At 40.8% G+C, this 17198-nt stretch overlaps 3 protein-coding genes across 17 annotated transcripts in view; all 3 read right to left on the bottom strand.

Moving 5' to 3' along the window:
• The window catches only part of setdb1b (SET domain bifurcated histone lysine methyltransferase 1b), a 15693-nt gene extending 13684 nt beyond the window's left edge, over nucleotides 1-2009 (bottom strand). For all 3 annotated transcript variants that reach the window (XM_035672891.1, XM_035672892.1, XM_035672893.1), the window contains exons 1-2: nucleotides 1880-2009; nucleotides 453-656 (exon numbers count right to left, since the gene is read on the bottom strand). In XM_035672891.1, coding sequence (XP_035528784.1) covers nucleotides 453-656; nucleotides 1880-1896 — 221 coding nt within the window. In that variant the 5' untranslated portion in view covers nucleotides 1897-2009. The remainder of the gene's footprint in view (nucleotides 1-452; nucleotides 657-1879) is intronic.
• Nucleotides 2010-3586: 1577 nt separating this feature from the next.
• LOC118335753 (cortexin domain-containing 1-like) lies at nucleotides 3587-3772 on the bottom strand. Its single transcript, XM_035672181.1, has one exon. It carries the CDS (start codon nucleotides 3770-3772, stop codon nucleotides 3587-3589), a length of 186 nt encoding a protein of 61 aa, XP_035528074.1.
• A 1367-nt stretch (nucleotides 3773-5139) lies between these two features.
• Nucleotides 5140-17187, bottom strand: LOC118335617 (aryl hydrocarbon receptor nuclear translocator-like). Of its 13 annotated transcripts, none has more exons than XM_035671997.1 (21): nucleotides 17098-17187; nucleotides 16372-16465; nucleotides 16172-16213; nucleotides 16021-16071; nucleotides 15822-15869; nucleotides 14948-15161; nucleotides 14093-14306; nucleotides 13847-13949; nucleotides 13678-13743; nucleotides 13465-13550; nucleotides 13231-13307; nucleotides 12591-12725; nucleotides 12385-12459; nucleotides 11575-11726; nucleotides 11185-11307; nucleotides 10573-10660; nucleotides 8692-8879; nucleotides 7802-8006; nucleotides 7473-7665; nucleotides 7254-7390; nucleotides 5140-7159 (listed from the first exon to the last, which is right to left on the bottom strand). In XM_035671997.1, exons 1-21 carry the CDS (start codon nucleotides 17132-17134, stop codon nucleotides 7076-7078), a joined length of 2412 nt encoding a protein of 803 aa, XP_035527890.1. In that variant the 5' UTR covers nucleotides 17135-17187; the 3' UTR covers nucleotides 5140-7075. The 13 variants fall into 13 exon arrangements, with proteins under 13 accessions (XP_035527890.1, XP_035527892.1, XP_035527894.1 ...); XM_035671999.1 differs by having other exon boundaries at nucleotides 7473-7650; XM_035672001.1 differs by having other exon boundaries at nucleotides 7473-7647.
• Nucleotides 17188-17198: the final 11 nt, after the last annotated feature.

Genomic DNA, 17198 nt, shown 5'->3' with positions numbered 1-17198 from the left:
GTTCATGATGAAGTGACTCAGGTTCGTTACAGGTACAGTAGGTGTTCAATGTTTCGTAGCGCAACTAAACCGACTAGAGTTTTTCTCTAACTATGACATTAATTTGGCCAAAAACAGCTCAAATATTATTTTATCTTCCGGGAGAACAACAACAATTATTTGCAGGATATTTGGTTATTTAAATCAAGTTCCAGGTGTTTGCATGACTGGAAAACGAGTGTCTACATTTACTTACTCTTAAAGTACACTCAAAGTGTGTTGACTTAATTCACCAGGTAGGTGTTTAACAGTATTTAATAATAGTATAATAGTGTTTCCAGGTTTATCTTCACCTAACAGTCTCCTTTTGAATAAAGCCTCACGCTACCTAAATAAAAAACTGTACATTGACTAAAAACAAGTCTAAATAAATACAATAAACAGACTCTGGGAGAAGGTTAATGTCTGCTTACTGGTTGGCATCGCTGAGGAGCATCTCCGTCCTCGCCTCCTCTTCTTCTTTCTGCTCCACCCATTCCTTGAGCTCCGTCAGCTGAGCCTTCTTCTTCTGTACGATCTCACTCTTCTCCACGGCTTCTTCAATCCACTTCTTCAGCTCGTCCAGAGAAATGCCCAACTCTTCCTCCAGACTGGGGTCCCAGCCGTCCACCTCCATGCTGAGGAGAGAAAAACAACAACAGGACGTGTAAACATCATTTCCACATATCTACGTGTGAATATTCTGGGTCTCAAAAACTAATTATGTGTTCCAGCATTGCTTTTACTGCCAATATTCAGATTATGTTGTCGTCAATTAGCAACAGAATAAAAGGGAAAACATTAATGTATTTGATCACTTTATGGTATTTCCAAAATATCCTTAAAACAATTAGCCAATGAATCAATTATTTGATCAAACATTGGTGAGTGTTGCTGTAAATTAAATATGTAAGAATTGAGTGTGTTGGCCAGATAACAAAATCTGGTATTAGTTCTGACTGGAAACATGCAACACTGAAATACAAGTGCTTGTTCTGAACATGTTTTATATTTTCTATGTGATTCAACCATACTGTGACATATATCAATGGAATACAGCTGTATTAACACCATTATGAGGACCTCAACCACTGCTGACATCTCTGCAAAGACTCATGATGAATGCATACTGATATATACCAAAAATAAAGATTATTGTATCCCTGATCATGTGAGTCTGTTTCAGTGTGCAGGTAGATGTCTACAGGGATCGTGTGTGTGTGTGTGTGTGTGTGCACTGCAGACTTGTTTGTTGTGCAGGTTTAAAGCTTGCACACTGGACAGGGTGACACATGCACACATATACAAACTTCTTCCATCGCAGCCAGACTTTAATATGCTGCCTTTTGTTCAGAGTCACACAAACACACAAGAGACGCATGGGGCTGATGGTAACTGCTGTCCCCACCATAATAAACAACTGCACGCTGGTACTGATGTAGCACTTTAGATGCATTAAATAATAACAATTAGCCAGTTTAAATGTAGTCTTCCAGAAGCTTCCAGACCCTGAATGGGAGAGTAGTTTGCTACAGGTTAGCACAACAACACACAGTCACAGACACCCGCTAAATGAACGATGTCTTTGTAACTCCCTCTTTTAAACTGACCGCTAACTCAACCGACTTCTACTCCATTCACACTTTAATGAGACACACTGAGGACAAACATGGGGGAGCTGGAAGGAGACCAACTGAAGCAGGCTCGCTCCTTAGCTTAGCATTAGCATGGGGGAATGTCTCCTCCGCTGACTGACTGATGCAGGTGTGGAAAACGAACAACCCTGTGTCCTCCGGGGCTGCTCCTCAAACACACACCGGGCGGTGACTTGGTTTGTGGACAGTACTCAACGCTCACTCACCCTTCGCTGCTCTCCATCCTGTCTGCTCGTAAATATAAGGGTAGCTAGCTAATGCTAGCGGCTAGCTACAACAAGGAGTGCATGCTTTGTTTCGCGGGGCACCCGAAGTGGGCGGTGTTGTCAGGCGCCGTTGTGTTCTGTGAAAGACGAGAGCTCCGCCCACCCGGGTTATGCGGGCGTTTAAAACAGGATGCTGTGCACACTAATTATTGTTATTCCTGGTTTAGCACATATTAACTCAGTTAGGCTTTAACTACAATATTATTAGGGACTTAATTAACATCCGCTGTGGGGGTAATTAAACAATTTGCCCTTTTTAAACACACTTACTTTATTATGATGGACATAAATCATCACACTCTTCCTGGTGTTGGATTTACTACTTTGAGAGTAAACTATATCTTCCACAAGCTATTAAAACACCCTGAAGTCACACATAGAAATTAGTTAATTAACTAACAACTTTGATTTCTGATTATGGAGTTTTTGAATGATCTGAATACTAAAATATCAAGGATTAATTCATTCAAAATATTCAACTTAAAGAAACAATGGTTTTTAACAACTTTTTTAAACACTAAAAACGTAATTGTTTTTAATAGATGATAGAAAAATAAAAAACAGAAAATTCAGTCTGACTGAAAAAGAAAAATGTATTTCAGGCAGTTCTACGACTCTCATTTTACATTATTTCTTTCCAGTAGTTAATTGCTATTAATTAGTAGTAATCACTTATTTTAGTTCACACTTAGAACTACTGCCTTAAAAAAGTAAACTCTCCTGGTTCTTCTCTGGATTCTGGATGGTGCTGCCTGCCGTTAAAAGACATACAGCTGATGAATTACCAACACATGCTTAAAGTTAAAGGTTTATTTAATTTGTTCAATAACAAGCCACTTGCATGAAAGTTTATGCAAAAGTTCCAAAACATTGTGTGACAGAATTTGGGAGAAAGAGCAGAACATCTGTTTTACATTAGAGATCCTCATCACTGAGAACTTGGAAACATCTGTGCTGTGTTACTGTGGAAAAGAGGGAATTTGCCTCTTTATCGAGCAGCTTTTCACAGCGTACATTCTGGTATTATGAACAGATTACAGGTGATAAACTCAGCAGTCCGCCTCAGCCTTTCTGTTCTCCGTGGTTCAAGTATGTTGCTGTTTGTATTAGTGCATTGAAACATTAGTATTTTAAATTTTAAAATAAAAAACATAAATAAATCATGAACACATTGGATGTCGTAGCACGAGGCCCAAATGGCCAAATTTCACGTATCCTTTTTGATGTTTGACCACTTTGCATTCTGGGATGTGAATGAAAAAAGTAAATAATGTCTAGTTGTTGTCATAGTTGGTCATGTCAATTTTAAATGAATATATCAACATTTTTATGAGTTTCAAACAACTACATGCTATTCATGCATAGCTTGTTTTATATAAGTATAGACAGCACTGTGTATTTAAGTATATTCTGTGATCTCCATTGCATACTTACATGATTTGAAGTTGTTGGATGCTACAAAATGCTTATATACCGTAGATTGGTAGAAACTATATAAAAGTTTAAATATTGTTTAGACACAACTTCACCAGTCCGACTCGGTCATAAGAGAAGCCTAAAAATATTCCTTGGCTGGTGGCGGTTTATTTTTGCTTTGCTATCCCATTTGAGGATGAGCTGTCTATTACTATATGATGTGTAGGTCCGTCACTCCTCCGTTTCCTCTTCCTGGTGTGTAGTGACCGAGATAGCACTGTAAGGGTCCAGCACCATCTGGGCACAGCGGACTATAGCCCCCAACAAGAACAAGCAGAGCAGGGAGAAGAAGAAGAGGGCGAAGCCAAGGTCCACATCCACTTCAAACCCAGCAACAGGGAGGGCTGGAGGGTCCATGTTGATAAATCCAAACAAGAAAAGCCTATCTATTCCTCAGTCTTTGTTTACTTTCCTTCTTGATAGTTTACAGGAGTAGCAGTTCCACATATGTTTGAATTATTCCAAAATCCAGTATTTTTTTTATCTGAATTGAGTCGACCAGTTCCTCTGTTGATGCTAAAAGCAACCCGTCGTTTCTATCTGAGAAACCAACTTCAACAATCCGTTCTCGTACGTCATGGTGTCTTTCTTTTTACTCCCAACATTGACACCTACTGTCCTCCTCCCAAAGATAAGATGGATTGGTGGACACACAGAGCCCCATTTGGCACCTGTGTCCTCCATGAATAGTTAATAAAGGAGTTTGGTAACGATCAGGCCGTTCCTGAGATTAGAACACCCAGGCATTTCTCTGGTCACCTCAGGAGAAGAGACTTTTACAGGAGATGACACCTTAACAAGAGTCACTGGATCCCCGGTCAGTACGAGGCATGGACACATGACAGGATAACAGAAAAATGTGTTTCAAAAGCTTCATAAAGCAAATGTGTTCAGACTAAGATGCTCTGCCTATACTGAACCAATCAGTTCCCTCTACACAAATCCCCCCGCAGACATGCACAGGGTTATTTTAAGTCTAAAAGTGGAGGAAAACCAGAGTATAGAATGGGGAAGATGCAGAAAGGAAAAAGAAAAGGTTGAAGAAGAGAAAGAGGATATGACGCCTTGGTGGCAATCCACTTGAGAGGGGTTGGAAACTGATCCTGCCCAAAAAAATGCAGATTGCTTGTACTCTGATGCCACTACAGAGATCCACGCACGTTAAGAGTAAAGTGACTCTATGCTAATAAAAGATCTGAGTAGAAACACAGGGAGGAGTGTGTGTGTGTGTGTTAAAAAGATACTGCTAAAACAAGATTTACAGCACAAGATGTCACTCATGTGCAACCCAAACAGGGCAAAGCTGTAAAGCTATCTTAGACCAGTACAAGCATTAATTCCATCAGTTTTCACCCCCGGACTGAATAGAGAGGAGGGACAGATGAAGGCAGAAACTGATCCCAGGACGTACCCACAGATCTCTGCGCCTGCACAGATAAACAGAATGGGGAAGGAAAACAGATACAGGCCAATCAAACCAAAGTTGGCTTTTGTTTCTTCACCAGTTAAGAAAAGGAAGTCAATACATGCATGGATGTAATTAAAGACAGCCATGACTCTTGCATGAGCGTGATCAGTAGAGTGCAGTGCTACAATAAAAACTGATACCAAGAACAAGAGTGGAAATATACCTGACTTTTTGATTAAGGATTAAATGATAGTGTTTGTGGAGGAAAGCCCGTTATGACCTGAAGTGTGAGCAGCTCAAAACACAGTCCAACCGCTTCATGTTCGACAATATAACAATTTAATACAAAAACCAAACATTTCTTTCTCTCGCTTAACATTTCATAGACATATACAGTATATTTATATATTTGTTTCTATGAGTCACATCATTGAAAAAAAATAACCTGGATACAGAGCAAACAAAGAGGTTATCAACAATAACAAAGACAACACAGTCACCAATATACCACCCTCTGGAAGATGAAAACGGGACAATTATCAGCATCGATTTACATACAATTACAGAATTTGTCATCCTGAGTGTGCAAGTGTTGCACACAGGCAATGGAGGACCGTGATAAAAAGGGTCAAATTTAAACTAATTCTACATATTAAAAATTTTAATATTTTAGAAGCATTTTCATTCATCCCACAACATTCTTCTATAATACAAACTTACCAAAAAATGATTGTAAAACACAGGTGATAGGATCTGGTTGGCAAAGATTCAGTCCAAGTCCAATTGTTTGTTACAAACAAAGAGGACAAAACACACAGACAAAAACAAAAACAAAAATTTGGGGGGGGGGGGGCGTTGTCACTTATGTTGTTTTTAGCTCAGTTTATTCCATTTTAATCCTGAATACCCTGATTAAACCATTAATAAAATACCAATCAGAAAAGGGCAATGGAGAGGTCAAGAGATCAGCAAGAGTTTTGAAATAACAATAAAATACAGGGAATACATTTTAATTAAAATCAAACATACGTCTCTCCATTTTAAAATAACAATAATCAAGAACAACATTTATGACAGCAATAACAAATGGCTTTAAAAGTACACAATTCCTGCTTGTTAATTATTGCTGTGTGATTTCTTTTTTGTATTTCTTTTACAAAAAGGAGTACAAAAAGCCCATTCTGGTACAGCATAACGCAGGGCGACAGAAAGAAGAATGTCAAGCAAGTCAGAAACCCTACGACTGTTAAAGTTGATAATGATACCATACGTATCCATTTTACATACATACACACATGCATACTGTATATATGTATATGTAAGCAAAGAAAAATAGACTGCATACATTTCCAACTGGCACCTAGACAAACAGCATGTAGCCATTGTAACACTGTGTCTGTTGTTGAAGTACATAATTCAATTAAGAAAAAAAAAAAAAGAAAAAAAACTCACATGTAGAGGAAAAACTTAATAATTTTATAGGTGAGGCCACCAATGTACATAGAAAACCTTCCTCAGTACTGTAGAAGAGCTCCATGAAAGCAGTGCTGACATGCAGAGACATGCTGTGGATTTAAAACTGTGAGTGATGTTAACACAGACTGGTGGTTTGCGTGCAGCAGCGGAAAATTTAAAAATCACCAAAGCTGTATATCCCTGCAATTTCCTGAGAGTTTTAATCAATTATTTGAGTTATTAGTCTACATGCTAAAAGAGTAAAACGGCAAAATACACTCTTCATCAATGCCTGAGAAAAACTAGGAACATATTACAATAAAAGGCCTTTGTATGTGTGTGTTTACTTCCTGTATACGTTTACCAGAGTGTAACAGAGTGTTTTTGTGCAGTCTATTCAAGTGTGGTTGTGTGATTGTGCGTTTTTATATATATATTTATATAGAGATATATAGATATATATAGATATATATCACATATCTACAACATAGGTTGTTGAGCTTTGGGCAGTGCTAGCTAGTGAATTCTCTTACAATGGCTGGAATATTGTTAAAATAATCATCTTTTAGTCAGTAGCAATTCCTTGATTTTCCTCCCCTATATATCCACTGTCCGATATATCCCTCCATCTTTAACTGGCTTGTGGCAGTGCAATTTAAGCCATGCAAAGCAAGGGAAGAGTGCTACTCTCAGGAGCAGGAAGAGAAGAGGAGCAGAAGAGCTGAATATACAAAAGACTGAGGGCACAAACAGTCAAGAAGACAAAGGATTAGACCAGCAGAGAAGTATTGACCAGGTCACTCATTAAATGGAGGGTAGATGGGAATCTCAAAGTCATCGCTGTTGAAGTTGGCAGGCTGGTCCAGCATAGACAACACATCCTGCATCAGATTAAAGAGACAACAAGATTTATTTTAAGTGACAGAGAAAGGCAGAAAAAAAGTGCTTGAGAGAGATAAGGCTTGTATCACTCACAGGAAACATGTCTTGCTGGTTGCCCTGAGCATGAGGATGCTGCTCTGCATTACTCTGCGAGTGCTGCTGGCCTTGCCACTGGGGCCACACTGCCTCCACTGCCCTAGAGGGGAACTGTGGCCCAGACTGAGAGCCATCTGGGATAAAGCACAGAGGGGTAAGAGAATGCAGCAGTATAACAGAGAGACTCCGATCCACACATGTATGCACACAACTTACCATAACCATTGGTGGTGAGGTTGGCCCGCACATTAATCGGCGAGTAGTTTGCAGCGCTGGTTGGGGTGGGAGCGGCACCTGTAGGCATCTGGCCAAAAGAGTTGGAAGGGCCACCTCCAAATCCTCCCATGGGTGCAAACGAGGGAGACATAGTCTTTGCTGCCTGAGGAGCTGCCTGCTGGATAGAGGAAGGCTAACTCAATTTACTGACTAGTATATAGGTGGGGCCGATGTTATTGACTGATAGTAATTTGTAAATGAAGATTGATTAAGTAATATCGCCAAAGGCAAAACTAAATCAGGCAATGAATCTTGTTGTACTGGCTTACCTGGTTATTAAATTGTGGTCTAACTCCAGCTCCAGGCCACCCTCCTCCTGCTGCTGGTCCTCCGTGGAGGGGGTTTCCAGTGCTAGAGGGCGTAACTGAGTGCGGGACTCCATTCTGACGAGACATCTGAGCCAGCATCTGCCCTGCGGAGTGGCCTGGCTGTGCCATCTGAGGAGTTATCTGTGGAGTCATACCCACTGGCCTGCTGACAAACGTGAAGGGAGAGAGAAGAGAGAAAGAGAGCCATTACCTGGGCTGTCATCTACTAGGAGAACATAATTAAAAAGCAAATAAAGAATCTGTATTCAAAGTCAGCGGAACAGTGAGTATAGCTATTTGAAACATACACTAACTGCTTTCAGCATTCTGACTGGACCATAATCTTTGTCAGGCAGCATCTGCACCCACTTAAAGCACAAGTGGGAAGCTTTTGTTCTCCTCTAACCTTCATGTGGACTACAGTACGTGGCAGATTCACAACTGAGAGAACTGAGAGTTTTCCCTTCGGCTGTTGTCGTAATCCAATATCGTACAAAAAATAAATAAATGACCCTGCGAGCTCTGCTTTGATAGCCAAAACATCCAGACATGCAAACCAGCTAGTAGGTTACATAAATGTGTCACAAATGCCCCTGTTGCTATTCGTATATAATCTACAGTAGATAACAACCCCATTACCTTCGGGTCTCAACATTACTGATTGTGGTTGGAAAAAAATGACGTGTTATGCCGAGTTAACAATATAACCTAATTAAGTCAGATATCAAGATAACAGGATAATACCTATAGGCACGCTCCTTGTTTCTGTGCCATGTTGTTTGTATAAGTCTCTGACATTAAGTGTCTGGAAGAGCTCCAGGAAACTGGTTAGATCAAGTATTGCCTCCTACCTGTATGCATCATTGGGACGACCAGCAGTGAAGTTGTTGGCTTGGGGATAGATCTGCGTGGAGGGAGCGGGCGGGGAGGGCAGGACCTTGGTCTGATCTGGGCCTTGGAAAAGGGAAGGGTAGAGCTCTGGCTTCTCAAGGCTCTTGCTGTGGTCTGGCCCTGCTGCTGTCACTGGCTGCACAGGCATCTGAGGACCACCAAAAGTATAAGTCAAGGATCCCACTCCAAAACCCTTTTAGTGGTGAAGAGTCAATCACGGCCATTCATTATCTCAAACTAAAAGTCAAATAGCTTGAAATGCACAATTCCTTAACGCAGCAGTACACCTGAATTTTTACTGAGGCTGTCAAACTGCTGTCAAATATGGCACCACAATCAAATGCCTTTATAGTTTCTGCAATACAATGTCAGTTTATTGAATGACATTGACAACAGATGGAGACTGCAATCATGGTAGGACTGCCAAATTCTACACAAGAAGCAAACAAAAAATGTGGACAAAAGTATGAAAAGCTATCAATCATGACAATATTGACCTCCTGTAAGTGTATTGAGAGGGAGGTGAACCTGACAGTGTGTTCAGCTGAGGCCCTACACACACCACAGTGATAGTTAATTCAAGTCTAGAGTTTGAACAATTACACTATTAACGAAAAAATTAAAATGAATACGGCAGATGAACTGACAATGACATTGTTAATAATAAGCTGCAGCCCTTATCAAGTCAATTAAATACTTTGTGAATGTTTGTAATTTAAGATATTTGTTGTTTTACTGAAATCAAATCAAAGTAGCCATTATGCTAGTTGTGTACTGTTGGGCTAATTGTCAAGTAATTAACTAATTCTACTCTTGTAGACTTTATGTATACATTTAGTAGATTAATTACTGTGTTTAGGGTTCACACACATTTTGACAGATGGATTTACAACATTTTGTGATTTCTGTGTGTGCATGAAATTGTATTGTAATGTATGATAAATTAACCACAATCATTCACAAATACGTTTGAATACCAGCAAGAACTGACTATAATTCAATATCATCTTCAATAATAATTGCCAAAACAAGTGTATTGTGATGATATGATCATATTGTGTTATCATTTTATACACGTATACACGTCTGTTGCCTAAATTATTGTTCCAAAACAAATTGTAACTATTGTAAAACCTAAACGGCAAAATATTATTCAAGATTTAGTTTAATACACTTTAAGAGTTTTATCTGATGTTAAGCATACTAGTGGCACACGGTTCACTGCACTGTAAATCAGTTTGATTAATTTACATGATTTTCTTCCTATGGGGAAGTACAGTATGGTGAACCAACTTCTCTTGTTACTATGCAAATTCAATGTTACAACACCTCTGGTCTGACTCTTGTTTGATTTGTAATCACAATTGTTGAATTTGTGTTATATCCATAACCGTTTCCACATTTTCACAATTGCTTCCAGTGAAAAGTTCAAAGGCTAGCTGTCTGTATAGTTCTGCTTACACGCATAGCAAAGAGAGAGAAACAGATCAAATGTGACACTTTTAGTCATGAACTTGCAAAGACATCCAATTGAATTTTGTTGAGAATACTTCCAGGCTTCAAATGTATTTGGGTAACCAAGTGCTACAGAGAAAGTGTTCCACTTAATTTAAATCATGAACAGCAGGCCGCCAGGTTGCGATAATGGAAGTCTCCCAACTCGGTTCTGTTTTCCTGCTGAGCAAATAATCAACATCCTGCCACTGTTTCCACAAAAAAAAAGGCCTGATCAGTCAAGGGGACAAAAGGGACAAGGGACCCATGAGAAGCAGAGCATAATCTGTGCTTCAGTCAAACTGGACATGCACACTCATGTGTCCCCCACACGTGCATGGACTAACCTGTGAGTGGGTGATTGGTCCTGCCTCATACAGGCTGTCTCTGGTTCCACCTCCCTCTAGCTCGGCCTGCTGCTGCTGCTGTAACTGCCTGAAAAGGAAAAGCGAGAGAGAGAGAGAGAATGAGGGAGTCGGTCTAAAATAGTCTCATTACCATTTCCATGCCCTCCACTGTTCAGTGAAATCCCAAACACCTGCTGACAAAATAGCACTCAACCCGCCACCGGTCACCATGGCAACATAAAAAGAGAAACGAGGACAGAAGAGGAAGACAGTAACACGCTTCAGCAGAAAAAGGTCTGTTATACGAATGCATACCACTAACATGCTAAACCACCTGTGTTAAACGTTGATTCCTTTCAACCAACTTCACTAAAAAACTACAAGAAAACAGCTATTAGACATGCTTCTCATTAGACAACGGCACTATTTCTCAAATACTACAGGAGAACAGAGACAAATACAATGGAGAGAAGAATCACCCGGAGTGGGAAATAAAAAAAAAACAAAAACAGAAGGACTGTATTTTGCTAGAAACAGCAGTAGTCTCCCATGAAGAAGCAGCCCCTGTTCTCCCATGCAGGGGGAGGATAGTCAGGCCAGGCCTGGTCTCACCTGGTGGCCACCTGCCCAGGGCTGAGCACTACAGGAGGGCAGTTTGGGCTGTTCTGGCACAGGGAGGGGGGCAGCGAACCCCCTGGGGAGGAGATGGGAGTGAGGGGGTCCTGAGTTGAGTTTCTACTGCCCCACAATCAAGAGACGGGTGCAGAGGAGAGGTGGGAGGTAGGGAGAGAGTGATCAGTGTGTGGTTTTTTAAAAGGGGTTGTGGTAAGGTTGCAAGAGGAACTGGGGGTGGAGGCTGATAGCTAAGCATTCAGACCGAGGGATCTTTCACAACAGCCACATTTCAAGACGTCGGTGGTTTCATTATGTGCTGTGTTTTATTGTGTAATCATGTTACATAATCAGCCGTATTGGTAGATCCGTCTAGAGTGTGTGACTCACTTGACATTGACATTGGTACAGATGATATACTCAATCTCCTCTGAAAATGGGTTCTGGAAGGTGAAGGAGCTGGTTCTCATCCAGATCCATTCTCTTGATTTGGAGCGAAACCGAAACATCACTGACAGGACCTGGCCCTTCAGCTTTACTACCTGTGGACACAAGATCAGAAAATGTCTTTAAAGCTATTTCTGCCACACTGTTGTCACAGCCATACATATCAAATATTTATCACACACGTGCAATGACATATGAAATATGAAATACATATACAGAAACTGCCTTTTCAATTACTCTAACCTGATTAAAAAGTGGGACATTTAAGAAATCTGATTATTGTGAAAAGGCAACAAGAACCCGGCTACTTAAAGTGGAACTCCACCTATTTTACACATTAAGAAAGGTATTGAGTACAACTGTATATGTGGAAAACATTGTATAAAGCCTTTGTTGCTCCAGAGAGATCTTCTCTAAATCTGATAAATGTTCTCAAATGATGTCACCTGACGCAGCGTGGGCTGAGGCTGAAGACAAGTTTGGAATCAAAAAGAGTAGAGTAGCATTATGGGTAATGTAGGCACCAGGTTTTGATGATGAAGAAGAATGTGTGTGATAAAACAGACTATATCTCTTATTTTGCTGCAACAATTTTGACCTTTTCTTTTTAAACAATGTTATAAGAGTGCAATGCTAAATCAGCAGAGGACTCTTTTAAGCGCAAACACATTGTAAACACATTAATGTGCTGGTACAAACACAAGAGCTCAATCAACTGAGATATAAAGTAGTCCTAACAAACTGCAGTCCTACCTGTTGGAAGCTGTCTCTCAGTAACCCCTGATCTTCAGGGTGGGCAAGCTCAAGAATATTCTTCCCCAGTAGTTCCTGCAACACACAGCAGATTATACAACCACCATTAGCCCAGAAGACATTAACACCATCTCGTGGCACGAAGGTTGTTAGGGAATGTTGTCGGGCAAACAGTCCCTGACATCTCCACCTGTTGTGAGTCTCACCTGTGGCTGGTAGCCTACAGCGGCCATGCAGCGGTGGTCTATGAAGGTAAACATGCCCTGGCAGTTATGGCGTGAGATGAACTCTACTGGAACACTGATACTGTTGACGTCCGTGTCACCCGGGCAACAAGTCACCTAAAAGAGAAAAAAGAGCCAATGTTAGCTGCATTTATATTTTAGATGTTCAATTTCATGTGGAAAAATCACCACTACTACCATCACTTCTTACTCAAAAGTCGTGAACATTGTCAATGTTTTACAATTGACAGCTTACAGGTAAAAAAAGGATTTCCAAACACATAGTAACAGTACAAACATCAGCCACAATCCACTTCAGATAAGACTGTAGATGGTGACCATAAAACACTGCCTTGTGGTAGATATGCTTTCTCAAAAGAACACATGTCTCTTCAACCTCCAGTGAAAGCGATTTTATTCATTGATTGTTGATATAAGGCTCAAGTATTATTGCAGTTTGTTGGAGATACAAATTTCTGACATTAAGGTGGATAGGTTACATTTCCATTCTCTTACTTACATTTATTTCCTTTACAAATATATATCACTCAATATTAAACTAAACATGATTAGTTAAAAATGATTTTGTCACTGTGAGACTTGACAAATGCCCCTGTCATACCTGTAATCTCCCAATGGCAACTAGACAGTAGCGACTCCCCTGAGTGTTGTCTGCTTCATCGTCTGTTAAGGATACTCCTAAAACCAAAACATGCAAAAACTGTTAAACCTGGCCACAAAGAATAACCGATGAAAACTATTTATTGAATTTAGCATCATTTACAGGTCCCAGCCAAATTATAATGCAAATATAACAGATGGCTATATATGCCAACCTTTACAAAACTAGTTTTACCTGCAGGGGGCCAGGACTTGATGTATCCTGTACAGTGGACCACTACATACTGAGGCTCCCCTTCCTTGGCTGCACCCAAACCGTTCCTGAGGTGAAGGAAAGAGGAATGAAGAAATTCAAAGCACTCGCCTACTCCAGGTTTGCTTATCCTCTGCACAGCAATCCCAACACAATTTAAAAAATAAAAACGAAACCCTGTTTGGTTTTAGTCACCTGTTTCGATTCCTAAGGAAGTTCAGTCTGTTCATGGACATTGGTTCCACTGGACAAGAGCCACACCTGCAAATACACACAGGCCACCACATAGGCAATTTATGCATCTAGGCAGACATATCAATATAAAAAAAATGAACTGGTTCATTAACTATAGTATGAACCCCACCTCATTCTGCAGATGAACGATCGACGGGCTCCCATACTCATTCTGGCTGACGACTGCTGACCTTCCTTCTTTACTGTCCCTGTCTTTAAGTCCAACATCCTCCCTTTAAAAAGGTAAATACAAGACATATTCAACTTAGTAATGTATTGTGTAATGAGGGGATTTAGAATAATTCATTAATTGAGATTAATATTGACAAGAAATTGACTACCATCTGCATATTTAGTGTCTGTACATGCTTTGTACCTGTGTTGTTATTCTCAGCAGTAGAGAGCTGCTCCCTGAGCTTTTCTGTGTCGTCTGGGTGGAGCTGATCATAAAGGGAGGAGCCGAGCCATTCAGACTGCGACTGGTTGAGGACGGGTGTCAGGGAGTCAGAAACGTAAACAATGCGGCCAGTCTCACATGACACCACGAAGAGGAAGCCGTCAGCTGCCTCCAGTATGAGGTGCTTCAGTTCCTATAGGCAGATGGCATTAAAGACATGCTAATCAGTGAGAACAATACATCTCTCGTGGAGCATGAATATACAGTCTTTGTGTTCCTCCAAATTTAGAACCCACATCCCTCGGCCCCTTGCGTCCTTGTCGTTGCTGTCTACACTGTTGAACTGTGCAGGGTGTATACAGACATGTGTTAGCTCCGTGACAGTTACACCAATTGCAGCAAGGAAGCTTCACCAGAGGCAATGGAGGCTCGCTTACAGTCATGCATATTCTCAAAGTGTGTTTTTGAACAATTTACAAATTCACCAAGGGCCAAATTTAGATTACACCGACAACAGCAAAGATAGTCTGCGAATATAGCAACTTATCTTTATCTACCTTGTGAGAAAACTACACTTGCAAAGGTGCTGCTTTCAGTCCTCCTCCCTTCTTTTTTCACTGAGCTGAGAAAGTGTGAACTACACTGCGACTGTGAGACCTGTTTATTAAACATTTTTTCTCTACACAAGTAGCACTGCCTTACCTGAAATGTTGCCTACTCTAAATATGCTTTCAACAAAGATTTCCCCACTGTGAATTCATTCAGACGATTTAATGGGGGATATGTATTTACCAGCCCTCAATTTCTACATTTCTCTCTCTCGGTTGCTCATACCTGGTCAGTCAGAAAAGAAGGTTTGTACGACCCATCTGCATTGGTATTGCCGCTTCCTCTCAGAGACTTCATATGGGACACAGCCATTCGTAGGATGGTTAATTTGTCTGGTTTCCGTGCTAGTGCACTGCAGGTGGGCACCATATCTGACAATTCTGTGATGTAGGCTGTCATCTTGTTTCGCCTCCGCCTTTCAATCTCACTGTGATTCTCCCTGGAGCGAGTGAACAAAGGAGGGAGGCAGAGGTGGAGAGGATAGGAGGGATCGAGATGGGGAAAAGAGACGGGCAGGTGGACAACATGGAGTAGAGTTTAGAGTTAATGTCGCAATGTAAGTATGCCATTTGGGAAGAAGTGGTGGGAATGAGAGATGGGGAGAGAAATAATAGACGCACAAAACAATAACATGTAGTCAATGATTTATAAAAATGATAGTGAGAAAGCAAGAGAGTCTGGTCTTTCAAGACCAGTTGTTGTGACAAAAGAGAGCCAGTGCAGAAAGAGAAAGACCCTTCAGATGTCCTGAGAGGTGTGGAGAGAAAAAAGACAGGGGACAGTTGCTCAAGAGGAAGGGATTACCAAAGTGAAAGTCCCTGAGTTACACACAGCATACAGCATACAACACACAGTTAGTGACACATAACATAGTGGTGGGTTGAGAGAGACAACCAGCTGCTTGGGGCAAAGAAGCATAACGTTCTGACAAGCACCAAAACATACGCATTAAAGCGGCCAAATATACCATTAATTGTGTGCTGTAAAAATGACAATTTGCTGGGGTCCCAGCAAGACAGGATAGTATTTGATCAGTGCATTCAATATTGATACGGATACAAGCAGGAGAGGGAGCCTTCCACAGTGGTACAGGCCATACCTGGCTAGTTTTTCCTTATCTGCAAAACTCTGATCTTCTTCCAAAAACCTGGAAATAAAACCAACCCACTAAAACACAGGCCCAAAAATGACTACCAAAATAAAAAAAAAAAAGAGGGAAAAAAANNTAATTGCTGTATTGATAATATTGCTCCCCTACATGCCCTCCACACACATCTGTTTCTCCTAGTTCATCCTACCTCGCAAAGCGCTCTTTGTCATTGTTGGACCCTCCCAAGTCATCGTCACACCTGTAATAAAAAAAAAAAAACCCACAAAACATAACCCATATTATCTCCAACAGTCCAACTCATCTTACTGTATGACAGAAACAAACGGAGACAAATGTACCTGAACAACTTGTTGCCTTCATCATCATCATCAAAGTCTTGCCTGTAAGAAGGAGAAGAGAGCACATGAATGGCTTCACACAAATATTCTCAGGAAGGATTTTAACCACAACTGTCAAAAACAAAAGTAAACCAGTCAGCGAATACACAAATGACAATACTGACATTTCAGCACATATTGCACCACTAACACACACTTACGCAGCTCTTCTTTTGCTGGTCCCTTTTGGTACAACAGCTCCACCACTTGCTTGGGTCCCACTTGCCCCCATACCCAGATTTGGGTCTGGTAACTCTATTAATAACACAGAGGCACAGAGAGACGAAATGCAGCAGAGATGACAGGTGATTTCCTATTGTGACTGAAAAAGAAACTAAACCTACACTTAGAGGCCATATTAGCATTAACACACACACACACACACACACACACACACACACGACTGACATTGCTTTTTATATCACAACCTTATGTATTTCACATTAAATTAAGCTCCACGTCAACTCTGTTAATCCTTATTTGTAGACTGTAGAGACAACCACAACACCAAGCTATCGTCAAAGCTTCATTTAGCAAACAGATATGAACCTAATGGGCAACACTAGCTCACTAAAACAGAAACATATGCACCGAGCGAACAAACCGCAGCTTGGTAGTCAACCTAATTTAGATTTGGGTTTCTCACCTTACTCTAATTTAGCAACAGCAAGTTAAAGTCTCTAATCTAGCCGCTACGAGCAGCTATCACTTATGCAACAACCAGATAGCATTGCTTTGGCATTAGCTTCTCCACTGAGCTAACCTAGCCGATCCTGTCACGCTATCTTTAGAAATGTGTCCGCTTTAACTTTTAGCTGAATAAAACGTCCAGAAACCGACCGACAGCTGCGAACTACACTCTCTCGGTGACTTTTATCGCACTTTACCTGGGTTTGAAGAGGACATATCCGTGTGGAATAACATAAACAAACAACTTCTGCTGCGAAAAAAAAAAAAAATAATAATCCTCAACCCCCCCCCCCCCCCC

The sequence above is a fragment of the Morone saxatilis genome, unplaced genomic scaffold (genome assembly GCF_004916995.1).
Source record: "Morone saxatilis isolate NCDOM2014 unplaced genomic scaffold, NCSU_SB_2.0 Contig24, whole genome shotgun sequence".
In the NCBI taxonomy this organism is placed as follows: domain Eukaryota; kingdom Metazoa; phylum Chordata; class Actinopteri; family Moronidae; genus Morone; species Morone saxatilis.
This window is presented reverse-complemented; position numbering and strand designations above follow the sequence as displayed.

Excerpts from the sequence above, each read along its gene's own strand:
- LOC118335753 (XM_035672181.1), bottom strand. The coding sequence starts at position 3,772 with ATGGACCCTCCAGCCCTCCCTGTTGCTGGGTTTGAAGTGGATGTGGAC.
- LOC118335617 (XM_035671997.1), bottom strand. The coding sequence starts at position 17,134 with ATGTTATTCCACACGGATATGTCCTCTTCAAACCCAG. Across the intron at positions 15,162-15,821 it reads GATAAGGAAAAACTAGCCAG|GGAGAATCACAGTGAGATTG; the intron begins GTATGGCCTGTA and ends CACTCGCTCCAG. Across the intron at positions 13,551-13,677 it reads TTCCTTAGGAATCGAAACAG|GAACGGTTTGGGTGCAGCCA; the intron begins GTGACTAAAACC and ends CCTTCACCTCAG.